This window comes from Perca fluviatilis, chromosome 15, assembly GCF_010015445.1.
Source record: "Perca fluviatilis chromosome 15, GENO_Pfluv_1.0, whole genome shotgun sequence".
In the NCBI taxonomy this organism is placed as follows: Eukaryota; Metazoa; Chordata; class Actinopteri; order Perciformes; family Percidae; genus Perca; species Perca fluviatilis.
In genome coordinates this window covers 12,699,610-12,721,599 of record NC_053126.1, presented here as the reverse complement: position 1 = coordinate 12,721,599, position 21,990 = coordinate 12,699,610, and the positions used below count along the sequence as shown (strand labels likewise).

At 40.9% G+C, this 21,990-nt stretch overlaps 1 protein-coding gene across 2 annotated transcripts in view; it reads left to right on the top strand.

Moving 5' to 3' along the window:
• Positions 1–21,990, top strand: part of LOC120575015 (cytohesin-3-like) — a 32,140-nt gene that overhangs the window by 5,425 nt on the left and 4,725 nt on the right. Inside the window, exons 1-10 of one of the 2 annotated variants that reach the window (XM_039825576.1) lie at positions 6,902–7,097; positions 12,742–12,824; positions 13,410–13,474; positions 14,456–14,522; positions 14,685–14,803; positions 15,228–15,308; positions 16,089–16,201; positions 17,405–17,553; positions 18,017–18,128; positions 21,449–21,525. In XM_039825576.1, the coding sequence (XP_039681510.1) occupies positions 7,055–7,097; positions 12,742–12,824; positions 13,410–13,474; positions 14,456–14,522; positions 14,685–14,803; positions 15,228–15,308; positions 16,089–16,201; positions 17,405–17,553; positions 18,017–18,128; positions 21,449–21,525 (909 nt within the window). In that variant the 5' untranslated portion in view covers positions 6,902–7,054. Of the gene's footprint in view, positions 1–6,901; positions 7,098–12,741; positions 12,825–13,409; positions 13,475–14,455; positions 14,523–14,684; positions 14,804–15,227; positions 15,309–16,088; positions 16,202–17,404; positions 17,554–18,016; positions 18,129–21,448; positions 21,526–21,990 lie in introns of those variants that run through there. The other variant, XM_039825577.1, reaches the window with a different exon arrangement.

Genomic DNA, 21,990 nt, shown 5'->3' with positions numbered 1-21,990 from the left:
ATGTACCCGTGTATATATGCCGTCAATGCAGTCAAGAGCACGCCAGACCTGTAGGTGGCAGTGTAACGAGAAGCTCAAGCCCACGTTAGCCAATCAGAATCCCGACAATAGCAACAACAGCAACCAATCATGTCCTCTTTCTCTCTCTCGGCTGCCTAAACCTCCGTTTGTCTCAGTTTATATGCAAACGTGCAAACGAAGATTTCAAAAATCTCCACTTTGGCCGGAGTTTTTAGAAATAATCGTTTTCTGTGATAAAAACAGGGTTTTCGTGTAAATGAGAGGCCAAACCGCAGGAAAATATCTGCGTCTTCCCTTTGTGTAAACGGGGCTTTCGAGTGGAGGGTAATTCATATAGCACTGGCACTGACAAGGTTTTAGTATAATTTTCAATGTTTGAAATGTTAAATTCAGGACATTTGGGGAGTTAAATTTCAACAGGGTTTGTACCTGACACTTAACTCGCTGTAAAATCACAACTTTTTTGTATGGATTTAACAAGACATAACGTGTACTAGTAGGTAGATTTTCCCTAAATTGTCAAACTATTCCTTTAAGATGCAACTTTAGTTTTGCCAGTGACAATTATTTTTTTTCCATTTTTGTGTGTGTAACTCATCTCTGTTAAATAATGTGTTTTTGCTGTCTTGATTGCCATGTGGTCTCACACTGTCATGCATTAGCAGGTCACCACGGCTCAGTAACTGCTGTGAGAAGCTGATGGGAAGATAAAAAAATACTTCTAGCTTCTGTATGTGGCTCAACGGTACTGTGTGTGTGTTTCATCTTTGAAAAAAAGGTCAGTGAACACAGAGAGCCCTTGTTGAGTTTGGCTTCCCTGAATATCAGATAGCACATTACATTTACCCATGACATCCCCTTAGTGGTTTAAGTTGGACTCAACAGACATTAGGTCAGACTGATCCACGTGGAAGTCAACTTTCTGGATTTGGACATGAGCAACTTGCATGAATAAAAAGCTGCGTTTAAAGTGAACATGAGGCGTGTGTGCAAATCCTCTTGGACCTCCACTCTGTTTTCTCTACCTTATAAAAAAGGGTTTGAAGTTCTCTTATAAGTGGCCATGACGCTGATGGCAAGACTTGTTTGGAGCAGAGGAAAAACACGTTTTAAAAAAAAGAAAGTATCCAGTTTCCTCTTCATCTAACAGACAGCTCTGTGCAGTAAGGGTCTACTGCTTAACAGAGTCCCAGACTGGGATCTGTCTTTGTCACATTAAGACCATCAAGGGGCTCGTGGAGGGGAGACGTGAGGCAAATCGAGCCATTTTTCTCCTCTTTGGAAAGAAAAATCAGAGCATGCAAAAAGGTCCCAGGAGTCTGAAGTCATGTGCTGAAGTGAATTTCTGGCAAAGAACGTCCTGCTCCATTTGGGCCTTTGTGGGAGTTCATGGCTTCCATTAAAGTGTGTGTGTGTTGTCTGTCGGAAAGGGAAGAGAAGGCCGAGCAGAGTGGACAGGAAAAGGGAGTGTTGGAACAATTATGTAAGATTATTTGACCTGCTGAAGATGCAGGAAAAAGGTGTATCCCCCTCTGACTGTACATCCAGTGCTTCATACTCTGGAAACACAACACACTCTCCCACAGTCTGTAGTTTACTCTGATTCAGGCCAAAAAAACACTCTTACTCTAGTGACCCTTTGTATTCAGCTCTGCAGTCCACTCTACTCTTGTACATCTCTGCTCTGTCCCAGTGTGTTTGTGTGTGTGTGTGTTTGTGTGTGTGTGTGTGTGTGTGTGTGTGTTGTGTGTGTGCGCGCGCACACAGCCCTCTTGTCTCAATCCCTGGGGATACTCCAATACTCCTGCATGTAAGAATGGATTTGTAACACTTGGACTTACTCATGGGGGTCAATGTGACAGTAAACTAATACAGCACATCTTCAGTCTTTGCTAGTTTTCTTTTGTTTGTTTTTTGCAAAATGGGCATGTTTCCACCAACTACCCCACTCCATTTTTTGCTGTAAGATGCTGCTGCATCATGCAAAATTCATTCTTCTTTAATAGGGAGAGAGGATGAGCTGTGACTGTGCCGTTGGTGCTGTAAAGAATGCTGAGGTTGTTGCAGTCGTAGTCTTTCCTTTTCCCCATCATTGGCTCTGTGCTATTCAGAGTGGCAGCGGTGTTCTGTTTGTCACCGGGAAAGGCTACAAAGAGCACAGCAGGATGACCATGTGACACATGAGGCTCTTGAGCAACCTGTCAGTGTGTATATACACACGTATGTGTGTTTGTTGGTTTGTATATGTTTAGGTGAGAGAAATGGAAGAGATGGAGGCGTGCTGCAGTGGCACAGTTTCAAAGAGATACTGATAGGGAAGCGGATGCTGCGTTCGGATTCTCAAAGTAGGTTAGTGGTGCAAGGCTCAGCCCAGCTGTGTATACCTCATGCTTCTCTCCTTCCACTGTTTCACTTGTGGAGGTATGTGTGTTTATGTGTGTGTGTGTGTGTGTGTGTGTGTGTGTGTGTGTGTGTGTGTGTGTGTGTGTGTGTGTGTGTGTGTGTGTGTGTGTGTGTGTGTGTGTGTGTGCATCTCTTCATATGGTGTGCACACAGAGGATTAGTGTGGGCTGCGAGCCCTCTCCATGCTGAGATAAATAGAGGAGATCAAGTGGAGAGGGATATGGATGACAGTTAGTGGATTATAGGTCATGGGCTCAGGCCGCTCTCTGTCACCACTGTTGTCACAGACACACACACACACACACACAACACACACACACACACACACACACACACACAAAAAAAACACACACACACACACACACACACACACACACACACACAGTGTATATTAACAGGATTCAATCATAACAGAAAAGCTGCCCTGAAAGGAAAAGAAGTGCAGAAAAAGAGATATCCTCCATTCTGTTTTTCTATTCTGTCAAGTGATTTATAGTCTGTTGTGTCACCAGGATTTTCTTCTCCTTACTCCTCAGTATTTTTAGGCTCTTTTCCTTCGCCCTGACCCTTGAATTGTTAAATTGTTTTCGGAGGTAGGACAGCTATTGTTGCTTTAGTAAGGACTGTGAAATATAAAATGAATGGCGTCGATAGAGCAGGTCAGGGCGGCAGGCTCCAGAATTGTCTGCAACGGCATTGATAACCAGGTCTTTCTACAGGGACAACAGCTCGACCACTTGAAGTGTTGTCATCCATCCCCTATTGCTATAAACACACACCCTGCACGCACGCACGCACGCACGCACGCACGCACGCACGCACACACACACACACACACACACACACACACACACACACACACACACAAACACTTTCTCTTCTTGTCTCAAAACTCATGATGCGTCAATGTCAGTGCTTCAAAAGATGATGATTGTGTGTGATTGATAACCTGGACTGGCTTGAGTGGGACATGACCAATGTGACACACACATATACACACACATATACACACACACACACACACACACACACACACACACACACACACACACACACACACACACACACACACACACAGTGGCCTGAGGGTATCTCAAAGGGTGATTTACAGTGGCTATCAGGCACAGGTTCCTTTACACATGTATTTAATCTCTTTGTTGACCTCTGTCATGCTAAATTTCTGTCATACAGTGAGCACATGCATTACAGCCAACCTTGAAAAGGCTTTGTAGTGTTTTTGTCATTGTCTCTTGATAATGAAATGTGACCAGGGGAACATGACCATCATTAATCCCCTTGTAAATGGATTTGTACCTAGGGGACACAGGACATATTTAAGCAAAACTATCATCTTTTCTTAACCTTAATCAGAGTGTTTTGGGATGCTGAATTTGAAACCTGATGACTATTGTCAAAGTACTGTGCTTTGTATCCCCACCATCCACCCTAAACACTTCCCACAACAGTAGTATTTATTTTATAAGAGAATTTTACTATTAATACCACAAATGGCTCTGCCAACAAGGTCATCACTGATGTTTTTCACTTACTTTCATCTACTCCTCTAGGAAAAACAAAGTCTGCTCCTCTGTAGAGATGATGCAAGAATCAGCTGATGTTTACTTCTAATCAGTGTTCAACTTGTGAGATTTAAGATGAAAGGCTACAGAGGCTCGTAATCTGGAAAACCCCTTTACACAGAACCTGGGAAAGAGTGATGGTCTGACCTGAACCGCCCACATATTTCGGTTATAAAGGAATCCTGGCTCAGGTTTTAATGCTGTCATGAACTCTCTCTTCTCCTCCTCATCCGCCTCCTCTCCTTCCTGCTGTCTTGAAAGTGGAGTCCTACTTGGCAGCTGGATCGTCTCTCGCCTCTCTCTCTGTCTGTCGTCTAGCTCTGCTCTACTCTTTCCCAGACTTAAGGCCTAAACCCAATATAAACAGCCTGTGTTGCTGCCTCCTCTGTAGTCTTTATTTCTCTGTCTTCAAGTTCTGTGTGTCAGGGTCTCCATACCAGACTGTAGGCAGGTGAGACACTACAGTTATTTCCTGAGTGAGTCACAGGACTGTTGGGGTCCTTACTGAGGCTGTGCTAAGAGTTTCTGGAGGACTTGTATGTCTTGACAGAGTAAACCATCTCACAGCTGAGTAACCTCGTTTACTCACCCCATATATTAAGTAGTAGTTAAGTAAAAGTCCTGCATTAAAATGTTTAGTAAAAGTACAAAAGTATAAGCATCAAAACATACTTTAAAGGTCCCATGGCATGAAAATGTCACTTTATGAGGTTTTTTAACATTAATATGTGTTCCCCCAGCCTGCCTATGGTCCCCCAGTGGCTAGAAATGGCGATAGGTGTAAACCGAGCCCTGGGTATCCTGCTCTGCCTTTGAGAAAATGAAAGCTCAGATGGGCCGATCTGGAATCTACCCTTTCTCTGCTTTGCCTGCCCAGAGAATTTGGCCCACCCATGAGAGAGAGACATCATGGGTTTCAAACAAGCAAAGTGGCAGTTGGTCAAGGCCACACCCCCAACCTCCACCTTGCCCCCCCTCTCCTTCTCAACAGCTACAGACACAGAAATGGCACATCCTAAGGAAAGCTCATTGTGGGACTGGCTCTAGTGGCTGTAATTCTGCACCAAGGCTGAATTTTGGGAAAAAAGACTTCAGATACAGTATTAGGGGACCACTGAGGCCTATATAAAAACATCCAAAAAGCCCCATGTCATGGGACCTTTAAGCATCAAAGGTAAAAGTAATTTTAGAAAAATATATATTATATTATTGGATTATAGTTTGGGAACCACTGTTGTAAACGACAAGGCGAGTGGTGAGTCTTGTGATCAGTCGTGCATGCTGGTAGGGGAAGGTGACATTGTGTGCAGAGCTGATATTATTAAAGAAATAGGGAGCATTGCTGTCATCTCAACAGATCTGACAGAAAATTCTTCAGGGCTTAGTTTGGCCCCACATATACAGGTTTAGTATTGTGTGGCTGAATCATTGGTCAATTAGGAAAGCTCTTGTCTAGACAGAGTGTGAGATTGAAGGACATTATGTACAACAAGATCAAGAGACAAAACCAAGCAATAAGGTTTTATCACTGTCAACCAACAGATCCTGTATCGTTTGAATGGCAGGCTGCCAAGATCACCATCTTCTTTTCAAAATTTCTCTGCTCTTCCTTTGGGAAAAAAGCAAAAAACGTAGCAGGATGTAGACTAGGTGATGAGATAAGAAAAGGTCTCAGTTTCTACAGTTGATGGATGGCTGAAAGACAGACAGACAGATGGGCTGATCGTTTATCATTTGAAAAACATGCAAAGCTGTGTAAGAAAAAATAAGCATTTAGTAAGAATGAGGCAGTACTTTGCTGTAGAGGAAATGACGTGTGTGGTAAGATCAACAATCATAATGAAAGACTCGCAGTCAAGCTCGTAATTAGGCAAAGATAAAGATCAAGGAATCCTGCTGCCAAAACCACTTTGTCTGAGGATTCTGACATATGATGGCCCAAAAATAAACCAATCAGAAGCTGTTTTTCAAATTCAAAGGCAAGGGGAAGCGTTTCTTTCAAAGTGAAATTTGGCAAACGCAGTACTTGTTCATGAATAAGTGACTGTGACTAGTGGGTTCTTCAAGGGATTGTGTTATAGGGTGTTTGAGGCTTTGAAGAATCAAACGGCTGTGTTGTGTTTGATGTAACCTCTGATTTTTCGTTGTAATCTAATTTTCATAAAGGGAACGCTGTGGATGTCTCTTGATGAGAACTGACAACAAGTGACTGCTGAAGACTTAGAGAACATTCTGTAACTTCTTTAGGCCAACAAAAATTGTTAGGCCTTTCTGGGGGCAGTGTGTGACAAAAGTGCACATACACTACATTACATTACATTACATTACTTACTGCTGATCTGATGTGAAATGAAGGCAAAAACCCCATCATCAGCGTAAAAAATAGCCAGAAGCCTTTGTGAAGCAAAGATGGGTCTTTTGGTAGTTTTAGGGCTAATGATGGGTAAGTGATCTTCAGGTGATTTTCCGCTCTGTGTGTGTCTGAAGAAAAACAAAGTGAGTTGAAGCAGAAGAACAAAGTGTAAGAGTTGAAAAAAATGCAGAAGTTGATAAAATGAGACTAGAGGAGGTGTATGGAGAGCTGGTTGGACCAGGCTGGGCGGTTGCAGAAGGAGGAATGTGGGCTATTTTCATACCATTACTGTCATCTGTCAAGAAGCAAAAACGTTCATACCATTACTGTCATCTGTCAAGAAACAAAAACCGCCCCCTTTTTTTAGTGTGTGTATGTGTGTGTGTGTGTGTGTGTGTGTGTGTGTGTGTGTGTGTGTGTGTGTGTGTGTGTGTGTGTGTGTGTGTGTGTGTGTGTGTGTGTGTGTGTGTGTGTGTGTGTGTGTGTGTGTGTGTGTGTGTGTGTGTCTCTGCATGCTTGAGAGCTGTGAGTAGGAGTAACGTTGAGAGGGGAAAACAATTACTACACACCTACCAGCCACGATTGCAAGAGTACACGAGCTGGAAACAAGCTGCTAAAAGCTCTTACAACAGGCAGCTACAGTACTGACACTTACGGTACTGACCATCATAAGGACACAGACACCTCTGCTGATGGCATGTCAGTCATCATGGCAACTGGAGAGAGGAAAAGGCGATGTGGTATGTATTTTATGCAGGAAATAAAAACGAAGGATTCGTCTTGTGAAAGTGTTATGTTGTGTCAGATATAGGTGTCTTATTTACCTGCAAATGTGAACATGAGCCCTTTGGAGTTTTGTTTGTCAGTGTGTCACCGACTCTAACACACTTACCCAGCTCTTTTACATCACTCTTAACTCAGCTGGGTTGCAAAAATATGCAACAACCACACCATAATCTTGTGCTGTGAACTCATGTAAGTGCTCTCTAATTAGCCTGCGGTGGGAAGGGCAGCGTCTGCCCTCGTCATGCTTACGGGGTTGCTATTGTTACGAGAAGACCGGCCCAGCAGCCATAATCACGGCAGAAATCCCCTCCATTGTTACACATCAAGCCTAGTGAAAATCAGGAAGCATTTTACTTTGGCGGGGATTATCACTCTCAAAAGGACAATACAGGTTTGGTTAAGTGTTTAGCAAAGGAGTTGATGAGTTTTAGTTCGATTGACGGCCTCTAAAGGTTAAAAAGACTTTACTGGTGGTTGTAAATTTTGGCTAATTAGCTACAGATCCTGAATAAATGAAAACTATTAACAATCTGGCTGTTGGACAGACAAGAGTAGTATATCTTTTACATGTTGCGGCTGATGCAATCTTGTCTGAGATATAAATAAAAGCGCAACATAGCTGCAAAACAGACCTATTTTACTTTGCTTTCAAAGTAGAATTGCACAAATGAATGCATGCTTTCTTATATCCGTCAACATTTTTGAGAATTGGGCATATTATTTGAATGAAACATTATTGGAACCCACGTTGACATAGTTTTATGACTCTCCAAGTTGAGCATTCAGCAAACATAACCCAATACAACTGGGGTATCAGCATGCAAAACCATCCTCTCCACTGACCTTGATGCCAAGGATATTGGAAAGGCTTGACTGTCAAAGGCGTTTAGTCATCAATAAAGGCCCGTCGGTCACGTGAATCAGATCCCAATCTCTCCATTATCTCCAGAAGCATTAGACAGTAAACTTTATCAACTGAGGTCTTCCTGTCTGGACTGTGGACTGGAGTGAGGAACCCGGCAGTAATGTTTTATTCAAGAGCCTGAGTAGTTTTCAGTTGATTGAGGTCTAAAGTTTCATCCACAGATCAGGCAGCTGGTCCTACATGTGGAGCAGCACTTCTGCTGACACCATGCTAAAGTATAAAGTATTAATAGTTGTGTTTATGTACAGTAACTGAGACAGTGATCAGTGTCTCCAACAAAGAACGTCATTGAGCTGGAACAGCTTCTGTTATTGGTGGCATGAATAATTTGCATGTGATGCGTTTTCCTTTTTATTAACCCTATGACTGTCTAGAGCATGGGCAAGTTTCAGACAGATATAATGGAGTCATGAGATTCTACCACTAATAATATACCAACTGTAATCTTAACCGACAATGACCTGGATTCTGTAAGACTAAAACTTGATCAACTTTTCCTACTTTGTGAAAATGTTTGCATTTTAATACTTTGATAATTCAGATTTCAGTCCTGGTTGATCAGAAGCTGTGTTTTTCGACTACTGGTAACTCATGTCTCTGTTTACAGTGCAGCCAAACAAACTGTAGGCTTCTGGGCACGTTTTTTTTTTTTTTTTAAAGAAAAAAGTTAATAATTAGCTATTTTATAACATGCTGTGAGCAACCTTAGCTGCCTTAGCTGCACATTGAGCCTTGCTGAACTTGGCTTCTGACCTTTCCTCTAACCCCAGGAGGTGGTTTTGACCCGGCTGGTTATGGTTGACCAGGAGAATAGAGCTAAAAGTGATTGTGAGATTTGAAAGAGGAAGTTACAACCTCAATGACCTTTCCTTTAAAACATTCTGGACCTCGTGTCTGTCGGCGAAAACTTGAGCACAGTGGCAGTTACTCATCCATGCATGCCTTAAGAGCAATGGTGTGTGTGTGTGTGTGGGGGGGGGGGGGCTAAGCATGCAAGTTTGAACTATTATGATGATGTATTGATTGTAACTGGAACAGCAGCCCCCTAAATTATAATATGCAAAGGCTGAGTGGTGTTGCATTGGTAATCTATGTGGCCGTGCTTGGGGTTAAGCATGGAGTGTTTATATATAACCTAATATGGATTTTTTTCATCAGGAGGGCTGCTCTCTATGGGAATATGCACACATAAACACACACTCACAGATTCCTAGACTTTCATGCATAATGCATCATATGTCCAGTCTCGGCTGTACAGTAGTAGTTGTCCTCACAATGATATCAGATTACTCTGCATTTTCCTCATGCTATGAAATACACACAGCGGGGGAATTGTTACCCCAAACAAATTCAGTCTCCTCAGACAATTTGTCCCATTCCAGCCAGAGTAGGAGGGATGGAGGAGTTCTTTTTGCACATTATAGACGTAGGTTGCCTGCAGGGTCTCTTTGCTCCACAATTACTTCTTTATAAGGCAGTTTAAATGAAGGCAAAGAAACAAGTTAACGGAGGCAGAGAGTGTGAAGATGTCTGGTGTGCTGTTATCTGTTCATACATCACTCTTGAGTTTCTCCCTTTCTTTGCTGTTTGGCATTGAGAGCATCCTTTTGCTTTAAAACTTTTCTCTCTTTTTATCCTCTTCAACCCCACAGACCGTTCACTGGGGGTCCATTATTACAATCTTATGTTGCATGGACAACCAAAAAACGAGCAAAGCCAACAGAAATCTATTAGACATTTGTGTTAAGATGCTAAGTTTCCAAAAATGGGCAAACTCCATCTGCTGAGGAATATCGTGTGATATGATTGAAAGCTCCAAAACAGATTCCAAATGGACCTCGTAGTGAGATTGTTTTTGTCAGCTACTGTCTCTCAGGTCGAAAACTTCTCTCAGGTCGAAAACTTCTCTCAGGTCGAAAACTTCTCTCAGGTTGAAACTGTATCAGTCAAAAAACTTTTTCATCTTGTCTCTGGATGTTTATGAAGTAGATCTGTAACGCTACAGGATACTCGTACTTTTTTGCTGAAGTTGAAACATTTGCTTCATGCCGCTCCATTGCACAATTTGTTGCAAAAAAATAAAAATAACTAAAGGGAAAACAAAATCCTTTACAGAGAACCAATTCATCCACCCACACAGTCCCCAACAACCTCCCTCCCACTTTTATTGCCACTTGACAAAAATTTACTTGACAGTCTATACTTAACAATTTCAGTCTTACAGTTTACAATAAATATAGGATTCCATTAAATCAGCATCAGCTGTCTTACTGCCATTAAGGACATTTACAATCAACATTTCTATCACAAAGGACTTTTCTTTATTGCAATGAAGCCAGTAAAATAACCTTTTTTTATATACTGTATATCTTGACCAATTAGGGTGAGTTATCATTCAGCTGTACAATGCTTGGTAGACATGGTATGTATACTCCATTAGCATCTTTTTAAGTTTCATATGTCTTTTAAAAATTAGTTCTCTTTCTCTCTCCTCTGCCTTTCTTCTTTTGTTTCATCTTGTAGAAGTTGGAAGATACTGTGTGAGCATCATTGTGGGAGAGAGAAGTGATCACACAGCCATCTGGATCCCAGCTCTCTTGTCTGGCTGCTCGTCTGTGATAACATGAGCTCCGAGCCCTCAGAACATAATAACCTAATAGTCCATAGTCACTTTGTTTTACAGAGCAAGACTGAGGGGATGGAATGATTTAAAGGGTGTGAGAGAGATGCAGTAGATAGATAAGACGAGAGGAAATAACTTTACTTTCTTTTTCTATTATTTACAGTCAGAGGGGAAACATTGGAAGGGGGGCGTCTGAATTGCAAAGCTGCTTAGCGGTATGATTCGTTGGGGGATTTGAATGTGCTCTCACCCCCACTTCAAGCACGGGGGTGGAGGCGGACAAAGAGAAAGATAGAGGGGGAGTGTGTGTGTGTGTGTGTGTGAGTGTGTGTGTGAGAGAGAGAGAGAAACAGCGTAGGAGAAGCACAATCTGGTATAGCTCCATGTGAAAATGACCTAATTCCTGTCAGCCTGCTCTCAGATGCATTGCTCTTTTCTGATGTGTTGGGGGAGGTCCTCCTGAGGGATAAGGGGAGAGGTTGATGTGGCACGGTTAAATGAAAGATAAGGAGGTGGCTCCTGGGGACCCACAGTGTAGAATAAAATACATGTAATGTGTGTGAAGTCTAAATTCTGTATGCATGGTGTGTATATTGTGTACTCACCTGTGTATACAGTGTTTGTGTGCTCATGCTGTAAAACATGCATGTTGCGTGATGTGCCGCTCTCTCTCTGCAGTGTTAATTACCCCAAATAAGGGCCCGACGAGAGTCGACTATCTGTAAGCCAATATTTGAGGGGGCAGGACTCACCAGATGCTCAGTGGTGTGTGTGTGTGTGTGTGTGTGTGTGTGTGTGTGTGTGTGTGTGTGTGTGTGTGTGTGTGTGTGTGTGTGTGTGTGTGAAGCACAGGATGTTATTTGTGGAAGTGATCTGCTTTCCAACACGGATGTTTCTGTGGTTTTAATTTGGTTTGGAATTAAAATTCTCATGAGAAACTTTTTCCTCATATGTGCCTACAGTACTTCTAACACCTGCTATACAGTATATTATAAATGCATAAAACTGTACTGTAAAGGTGCTGTAAAAAGGTGGGAAATGGCACTTTTTAAATTAATTTATAAATAAATAAATGAGATATAAACAAACACAATACACATGAAGACAGAAGACAACAATATGGCTGCACAATAGTATTTACAGGAGTTGGTGGAGACCAAAAACAGAGTTAAAAAAGAGTGAATATTGGACTTACATTCACCAGGTAGCTCTGTAACTGCTGGATGTGTAAATATGCAACTGTTAAATTCCCCATATCATCTTAAAAGGTGATAATATCTTAATGTTGTGTTCACAACTTGTTTTCCGCCTGTCCCAAATGCCTTCGCCCTATGGTTTCTGGCAGCCCTTTGTTGTTGTAAATTGTATTGTAAATAATGTCTGACCATGAAAGTAACCAATGTCTTTGAGATGACATATGAGGCCTTGTCCAGTGAACAGAAAGCTGTCATTGTCTTTGCCAGACTTGTGAGATGATAGATTAAGCAAATAATTTATAATTTAGGAAAATTCTTACCTATAATATATATGATATAATCATGCTTACTAATTTCCAAAGAGAAAGCATTCCCAAACAATGTGATAATCTGTCCCAGTAGAAACATTAGTTTCTCAAAGACAGTTTAATGTTTTTCCAAACCCTGCTCCAATCACAGTATTGAAAGGTAGTATGTCCTTACTCCAAAGAGGATAGTTCAAGAGTTCAATAATAGAGGAGTTCAACAATAGATTCTTTTTACTGCTATGTTTGGTGATTGGATGAGCGGGTGAAGTCAACCTACAGTGGGCAAAATATGCACAGACCAAAGACCTAAATGGTAAATAGTAAAGAATGAATGTACTGAGTTCACATTTTACAAACATATTTGAGAGTGTATGAACATGAGTAATGTCTCTAGGATGGATCATTGAACAGGTATGCCCGGCTTAATCCCTGTGACTCTGACTGGCTGGTCGGAAGGTGAATTAATTTAATCCATCCTCATAAACCTGCCCCTCCCTCTCTTGCTCACATATGCTCTTTCATTTTCCCCTCTCCCTGTATTTTCAGTACCTGAGGACCTGTCTTTGGAGGAAAGAGATGAGCTGTCGAACATACGACGCAGGAAAAAAGAGCTTCTGGATGATATTGAAGTGAGTAACGGCCTAATGATGACTTTTTTTATTTGCTCAAGCAGCAGAAAGTTTTCGTAAGTAGGGCTGAGCATTATGATCAAATTGGAAACTAATAAAATGAGTTATTGAAGTATTTATTCATTACTGAGTCTGAAGACTCTTCTGATGTAGTGCTGAACAAAGTTACATATTGGCATTGAACAATAGTTTGTATATGTAATGTGTGATTTTGTCTATATATCAGAAAAGTAATCCTATCGAGCACTTCATTTCGCCTCCCAACTGTCCACTAATAAGGGCAGACATGCCCTGTTAGGATTTTATTAAGATTGTGTAATATTTATTTTAACCCATAGTTTTAACTATATCACACATCCCCAACTATAAGGGAACCCTAAAAGAAGAATGCCCTTTGCTATTAAATATTATGTACCTATCAAATTAGGAACCTCTTTGACAGTATTTACTTGTTCATTGAGAACTACAGCTGGATCTATGTTGTCCTACCCTTTCTGTTTTTTAAATTAATTTTGAATAAATAAAACTCAAGTTCTAGTTTATGGAATAAGTAAATAAGTAATTTTTCTGTTTTCTTCTCTGCAGCGGCTGAAGTTTGAGATTGCAGAGGTAATGACTGAGATTGAGCAGCTAACCTGTGTAGGGGAGAGGTGAGTTTTTTTTTCTTCACTAATTAAAATAATTGTTTAAGGGCTGCAAGTAATGATTGTTTTTATTATCAATCTGCTGTTTATTCCCAGAGCCCAAGATTACATATTCAGATTTCTCGTTGTGTCCAACAAACAGTCCAACATGAAATATGTTCAGTTTAAAATTATACAAAACAGAGTAAAGCAGAAAATATTGACATTTAGAAAGCTGGTACCAGCAAATGTTTGCCATTTTGATGGCTTCACATTGCTTATTTTGTCTGACAAACCCAAAGAAAATAAATGTACAGTGATAAAAAAAACACAGAGAAAATGAGCCCATCCTTCTATTTTGATGTATCAGTTGACTATTTGATTCATTGACTAATCGTTTCAGGACTAGTTCATTCTTTCTTTTTGCCTCCTCTGCTTTTCAAAGCCATTGAGCAATGTTGTCGCTCCTTCCATGAGCCTCACACCTGTCGGTGTGTGTGTGTATATGTGTGTTAATCTCCCTTTGTTTGAGGAGTGAAGCGGGACAGTCCCTTGACTCAACATTAGCCAAACAGTCTGTATTTAGAGCCTTTCATTCGATTGGTAGATGAGGTGAAGTGAGGCTGTGTGTGTGTGTGTGTGTGTGTGTGTGTGTGTGTGTGTGTGTGTGTGTGTGTCAGGTGCAGCTGGCAAAGGGGCTCGGGCTATTTTGGGCACACAGGAAGCATAGGGATCATTCACAGATACATACAAAGGTGGAGATTTCCATTTGGACCACATGCAAAATGTTTTCAGGAAGAGTGACATCCAAATGGCTGCAGGATGGATAAAACTGTTTATGTACAAGTGCTTATATACACACTGTAACGGAGTAGTAAATAAACAAAGTCATGTTACATCCTGGATGGACCCATCCCATACTTACCTACTGAACAAACACAGCATGCAGCCTGGGGACAACACCACACCCTTTACGTGATGGATGTGTCTCATTTTTTTTTATTGCAGCAAAACCACACAAAGAAACAAACAGATCGCCATGGGGAGGAAGAAATTCAACATGGACCCTAAAAAGGTCAGGCCTAGTCCTAAACCGATTGTTCAGAATCAATATCACATGATTAGATTGAGCATCTTGAATTACATTTTAAAATATCTCCAAGCCATCTATCAGGGCTATTAAAACAGCCCAAAACAGGTAACTGAAGTGTAAAAGTGCACTTTTTTTTTTAAACAGGGGATCCAGTTTCTTCTTGAGAACGATCTTCTCCAGAACACCCCAGAGGATATCGCACAGTTCCTCTACAAAGGCGAGGGGCTCAACAAAACAGTCATCGGGGACTACTTAGGGGAACGGTGAGCTTTCCAGTTTTCCCTCTGTTTTTCTTCCACCCCTCTTTTTCCTCTCCCCATCTACTTCAGATCTGCACTGCATGTGCTCAGACGAGGGCATAAAGCTCCAGGAAATTGGTGGTCTGGATTTCTGGAGCAGAGCAGCGACGGGAGACGGGGCCAACTGAGTGGACATGTGGTTCCTATCGAAGGGAAATCAATGGGGATAGGACTGTCAAAACAACAGGGATTTTATCCTGCCTGCAAACACAGTGGCTTTCTGTCTGAAACTAGTGCTGTGACATGGCTGCATTTACTTTCCATGTTGACCCCCAAAACATATGAATTTGTCACTGTAGTGCATTTCCGAAATTAATCGTTTCTTTTGTATCTATTTGAATGGAAAGAGTGTAAATAGTTAAACATGTGTGACCCTGCTCTCCTTCAGGGATGACTTTAACATCAAGGTCCTCCAGGCGTTTGTGGAGCTTCATGAGTTTGCAGACCTCAACCTCGTACAAGCCTTAAGGTGAGTGAACAACCAAATATAGTACTGTGTTAAAGAAATGCAAGGGTCTGGGTGGGAGTCTTCCTACAGGTGCTGGTGAGAAGTCGAAATATGGTCCAGGAAGTCCAGTTTGAATGTAGTTTGAAGAATTAACAAACCAATTACATAGTGATTTATAATACTATGAGAAAGGATTTTTTGACACATTATTACAGTACAATTGTACGAGGTAAACTGTAGAATTATGTCATGCATGCTACAAAGTAATACACCAGGAATGAGCACTAGCATGAATTTGATTGAATCGGCCGATGCAACACCCTGACAAACGAGGCTGTGTCACGGCAAAAGTTTAGCCAGGTTCAACTTCTTTGCAGACGACCTAGTAATTGTTTTTGCTGGAGGCCTCTGCACTGGCATTATTTAAAATGAATTGGATGATGGTGTTTTTTTATTCAGTGCTAATGTTGGTCATAACACCGGATTATGCTGCATTTACAAAAGATTAATGAAAAACAAACAAACATCTGAGAACTATAGTAGGGTTTATAGTTTAGATTGAATATACAACCACTGCAATATTTTTTTTGGGCTTTTCCACCTTTAATTTTTGACAGTACAGCTAGGGGGAAGACATGTAGGAAATTGTCACAGTTCGGATTCAAGCCCTGGACCTCTGCGTCAAGGCATAAACCTCTTAGTATATGTGCACCTGCTCTACCACTGACCAACCCGGCCACAACCACTGTAATATTTTATGAGCTGTCATTCACTTTTCTCTCTCTGTTCCTGATGATGTAGGCAGTTTCTATGGAGCTTCAGACTTCCTGGCGAAGCCCAGAAGATTGATCGTATGATGGAGGCGTTTGCCTCCAGGTACTGCCAATGCAATCCCGGTGTTTTCCAGTCCACAGGTACCACACACACACACACACACACACACACACACACACACACACACACACACACACACACACACACACACTGCAGTAGACTTATGAGTCAGACTCAGCTAGACAGTCCAGGACAGATAATATGGACCAGCCAGAACACCTCAGCCTCAGATAAATGTCTGTCTTCCCCCAGCAGACATCTAGCATGTGGCAACGACCATGGAGATTTTTCCTAAAAGCTGGAGAATATAGACAGTTTCTGACTACATAGATATCTGCTTTCAGAGAATCATAACTTGACTGGAGCAACAGTCTGTTTCCTTTGCCGTTTTCCACCGTAGTTAGCAGCTTCCTCACCAATTGCAGTGCGTTCACTATTGGTGTCTTCAGCAGTGATAATGAAATCGATCATCGGTCAATGGTCATTAGTGCAATCTCAGCCCGTTGCACATCGTCTTCTGCTCCTGTGTTAACCAAGCGAGTGCTGAGGGGGACGCAGGTGACAGCTCAGGTCATGAATATTGATGTGGTGCAGTGGTGACACACCCAGACTTAGTTATGGGTCATCTCTCAGGACTGGTGCGCTCAGGGTCATAAATTACAATGCAGAGGATGTTGACTGGGGCAGTTAGTGTGTGGATGGATGAGGTGGAGGATGGTTAGCCGGAGTTATGATGTGTGATTTGCGTGTGTGCGTGCGTGCGTGCGTGCGTGCGTGCGTGTTCATGACTGCAGCCCTCCAAAGGCCTTGGAGGGCGCCAGAATTCTGTGTGTCCCAGAATATAGGGCTCTTTGTTGATTAAACTCTCATTTTTATTAGACTGAGTCCTACATTTTTGTGAGAAAATCTGTTGATGGATTGCTGATGACAAATCCTTTGTGCTGTCATTTCAATAGCATTATAATAAATTAGTGAAATACTTTCCACTGTACAGCCCACTGATACACTTTTAATAAGAGCTAAGTTTGAGTTTCACAATAGAATGTGAGGAAGAAAATGTTTGGAATTTAAATATAAGTGAAGGATCTCTTTGTATTACAACATCAATAATTTAAGATAGACCTAGTGACAAAAGATCAATCATTTTGATAATGTCCACACTAATCCATAAATTCGAAGCAAGGAAACGTTTCGAAAAGTTTTCTACACACACAGAGAGATGTGGGATTGTGCTGTATTTTGTTTCCCCGTAACAAACATTGTATAATTAATTACCTCCACAGACACCTGCTATGTCCTATCATTTGCCATCATTATGCTGAACACAAGCCTGCACAATCCCAACGTCAGAGACAAGCCCCCCGTGGAGCGCTTTATCTCCATGAACAGAGGGATCAATGAGGGGGGAGACCTCCCAGAGGAGCTACTCAGGGTGAGAGCTATGACTTTATTAGTTCGTTAGGTATGACAAACGTATCCAATGTAGTGTGCACAGAAGAAGAAACCTAAAGGAATTTCTCCAGAGTCACGCATCACTAATTGAGATGTCGTAGCTCAGCAGAATTAGATCTTCCCCCTCAGGTACTGATTCTAATGATCTTGTGTAATCTTTCAAAGAAAAACACAAAAAAAGGAATACTGTAGGCTGACTTTTTTTACCAAAGTGCCCTTGGCTTCCTTTACATAAGTAAAAAAAGACACTTTGTTGAAGCTCCCGGAGTCATAGAGGTATGAATCAATGTCTCTCACTTTCTGACAATAAAAAATAGAAAAAAAATTTTTTTTTTTTTTTTTTTAAAAAAAAGGGGGGGGGGGGGGGGGGGTATCTGGAAGTGTTAATGTGAACATTTCTGTTCCATAATCTTCCTCTCTTTTTGTTTTCTTTCTCCGTTCAGAATCTATATGACAGCATCAAGAGCGAACCCTTTAAGATCCCAGAGGATGATGGGAATGACCTGACGCACACGTTCTTCAACCCAGACAGAGAGGGCTGGCTGCTTAAATTAGGTTAGTGTGTGCGTGTGTGTGTGTGTGTGTGTGTGTGTGTGTGTGTGTGTGTGTGTGTGTGTGTGTGTGTGTGTGTGTGTGTGTGTGTGTGTCTGTGTGTGTGTGTGTGTGTGTGTGTGTGTGTGCGTGTGTGTCTCCGCACATCCCCCCTGCATGCAAGACATCCTGGATGATTTGATTTGGTTACTCTCCTACTCATCCTTACTCCAACTATGGCTTTATTCTCACAGTCAAGAGAGACTTTTAGGACAGAGTGAGGTTAATATCACTCATGCTCTCTCACTTGATGAGGTGATGTATCATGTTTTAGACTCAGTGAACTGGAACAGATCATCACTGGTAACATTTTGTGTAGCAGCTAAAGGTTTAATATGTTGAAACAAATGCTGAAAAATGCTATTAAATTTTCATCTTAAAGTTAAGATGCATATGTGCGTGTGCAGAGTTATGTCACATGAAACCAGATATATGCAAACATGCTCTTTTTGTCGCAAAGGTTCACAATAAATGTTCAAATGAGAAAAACATGTAAACATACAGAATTAAAGTCATGTTGCCAATGTAAGTAAAAATAATAACGTTGATCAAAGTAGTTAATTGAAAGTAAGTATATTAATGATCTCATCGTAGACTGAAGAAAAGTTATTATTATTAGATTCTGTCCCCTAACTTCGTAGGAGCTTAGTTACTGTATACATGGTATGTTGGTTTACTTTGATTTCTGAAGTTTATATTGTGTACTTGAGCTGTACACTACACTGTGGTAAATTATATCTTAATAAATATATATATTTTGGACAGCTGCAGAATTGTCAACATCTCTAGAACAGTTATTATTATTGTATTATTATTTACAACACTTTAACTATTATTTTTAATATTTATGTGTAACCTTTAAGTTGCTTATTCTTGTCCCCTTGCCTCAGAGTCATTTTAGTCCCTACCTGCCATTGTTTTAAAGTGACGGATACAGTATGAGTGTAACAGTAACACAGAGTAGAGAATCTAATGTGAACCTACAAGAAAGAGTGATGTTGGGTGTTTTACTGTCTTGCCATAATTAAAAAAGATATATCCATGAGGAACTGTAGCCCGAACACTACCCATCAACAAAACAGGGTTACATACATTTCATTTCCACCTCGCTTTACGTGTATGTATGGTCTGCACTATGCATAACTTGTGCACATTCTCACCACACACATCAGTTCTTCGAAAAAAACATTTTACATTATGTGTGAAAAATGGTGCAGACATGTTTTTTTGTGTACATGGGCATCATCATCATCTTAATGTAGTTTAGGAAGGAACACACACCATATATATTTGTTGTGTGTGAGTTGTTGTTGTTGTGTGTTGCATGCTGGGGATTGGATGTGTTTGTATGCTTTCCTAATGAGGTAATAGTTTATGCTCTTATTTCTTCTTTTTGCTTTCTCGTTCCTGTTTGTTTACACATAGTTTTGATTTGGTCCTTGCTCCCTTGCTCTGCAGTTCACACATTAAAGTCATTAATTTAAAGTCATTAATTTAAGTCCTTTTTTCAACACTTTTAATTGTTGTTAGAGGTTGATTTATTTCAACATAAAACTTTAATAGCCGGTTTACTGTTTGTCAAAGGTTAAAGGGCAAACACACTGCAGGTGATCAGTTTTATTACTATGTTCATACACACATTCCTCTCCCTCTGTGTAACGTCTTTAGTCTCATCAAACTAGTGAGTATGAATGCAAATAGCCCCATTGTGGCTCACAGACCTAACGTGATTATATTCTAGTGCTGTTCCTCCCTGGAGCCATTTCCCACACCAGTTCTCGCTATAATATTTCTAAATTAACGCTCTAAAAATAAACCCTGGAGGATGTAAAGGAATAAATGTCTTTTTTTTTTATCAAATCTCTCTACACTGAGCGGAAATGTGACCAAGCTTATTCAATAGCCAGAGTCTATTGAAATGTAAGGAAACCCAGAGCTTTTGTAATTATGTGTGGCCCATATAGGGTCATGTGGGGAGCCACGAAAACAGGATGGAAATGCTGCAGTAAGAAGTGTTGTGACCTTAAGGGATGGTTAGTATTGAGAGGAACTAATCAGGAATATTAGGTGAAAGCACACACACAGGAAATGATTATAAAGTGCTTGTGCTCAAGTGCACGTCTTGATTCATGTTTTGTGCAAGTGTGTGTGAGCTTAGATTTGCATTTGAAGGTCTTTCTCATAGCCTGCATGCACACATTGTACATGTGTCTCCACAGAGCTTCCTCAGTGTCAGCAATTGGTGTTTTTTTCCAACACTGCAGTCACTGCCAGAGGCTGAATTCCGCTTCAAACGTGTTGGACGTTTGCACTCGTAGTTTGCACAAGTTAACATTGGAGGTGGTGAACTTGCTCTGGGGTTTAGTGTGTGTGTATGTGTGTGTGTGTGTGTGTGTGTGTGTGTGTTTGTGCTTACATGTCTACATGTGTGTTCATTCAAGGGTACCTTAGGTGCCACGTTAAGTTCTTATCAAGTGCTGTTTGCTCCCCTCTCCCGAGAGCCAATGAGGTTTTATCCTGTTGCCTTTTAAAAATGAATAAGTAAAGTCAGCAATAATTTATCAGTTGTGTGAGTCATCATTTAACAAAGTTCAAAGTTAGCAGAGATAGTGGTGGTTGATTGTAATCACATACTATTCAGTTTTCGTCAAACTGGCTTGCCTGCATATTTTAGAAAGTCAAAGTGAACTTTCTCTCTATTGCAGGTTTACTTTTGAACATCCAACCACAGCAGCATTAATCTGAAACACTGAGTTTAAAACATAGAGAAAAAACATGTCAAAAAGCCTAAAAACAAAAGAGGCATACCATATAAAACCTTCCTTTACATGTAGGGTTGGACATGTAGTAGAAAACTACATAAACGGTCGTACACTTTGGATCAGCCAAACATAATAATTGACTTTTCAATGGCATGTACTGCTTATTGAGTCAATTAAGTATTAATGTGTGTCTAATTGCCTCATGACATGATCATGTGGGTAATGACAAGCAGCCTTTCTTACACAGGAAATTGAATTACAGCAGTGACCTGAAAAAAAAACATGTAGAAGCAGTAATTTAAAATGCATTGTTTGGTCTTTTTTATGATTTATAACAAGTATGGAAGTCAGAGTTAGCAACAAATATCCATACAATACTACTTTATAATATCTATATAATTGGATGTGGGTCAGCTTCATTAACGATTGTCACATCCCGGCTCTTTTTTCCTGATGGGAGACAGCTGGTCTGTCACTGTGGCCTTTGTGTGACTTCCTGTCTCCTCTTCCTCTTCCTGTCAGGGGGCCGAGTGAAAACCTGGAAGAGAAGGTGGTTCATCCTGACTGACAACTGCCTCTACTACTTTGAATACACAACAGTGAGTTTTGATCAGTAAAGTGCTTCTTTGCAAGCATATGTGCTGGTTTCTGTGTGTGTTCACGTCTACAGATGAAGAAGATTTTCGGAATTTGGGGTAGCCATAACACATTCTGGGATTATAATGAATAGGGGGGAAAATATGGAGTAGATCAACATACGGAAATTCAACATATCAGTATCCTGTAATTTTCACTCGTGGCTGCTGTGGCTGCTGTTTAGCAAATGCTTATTGGTCATCAGTTGTCGACATTTATGTTCTAGCACATTGGCACTAGTCTTGTTGGAGGTTACTCCAAACGGGCTTGGGTCGGCCCTGTTTGGCAACGAGGAGTGTTTATTCATCAGTATTATTTTCTTTATGACTGCTAGTGTCCATGTGTGTTTGATGATTTGTGTCAATTTTTTTAAGAATAAGCTTATGTGTGCTTGGTTGAAAATGCTTATCATTGCCTCTGTGTCCCTG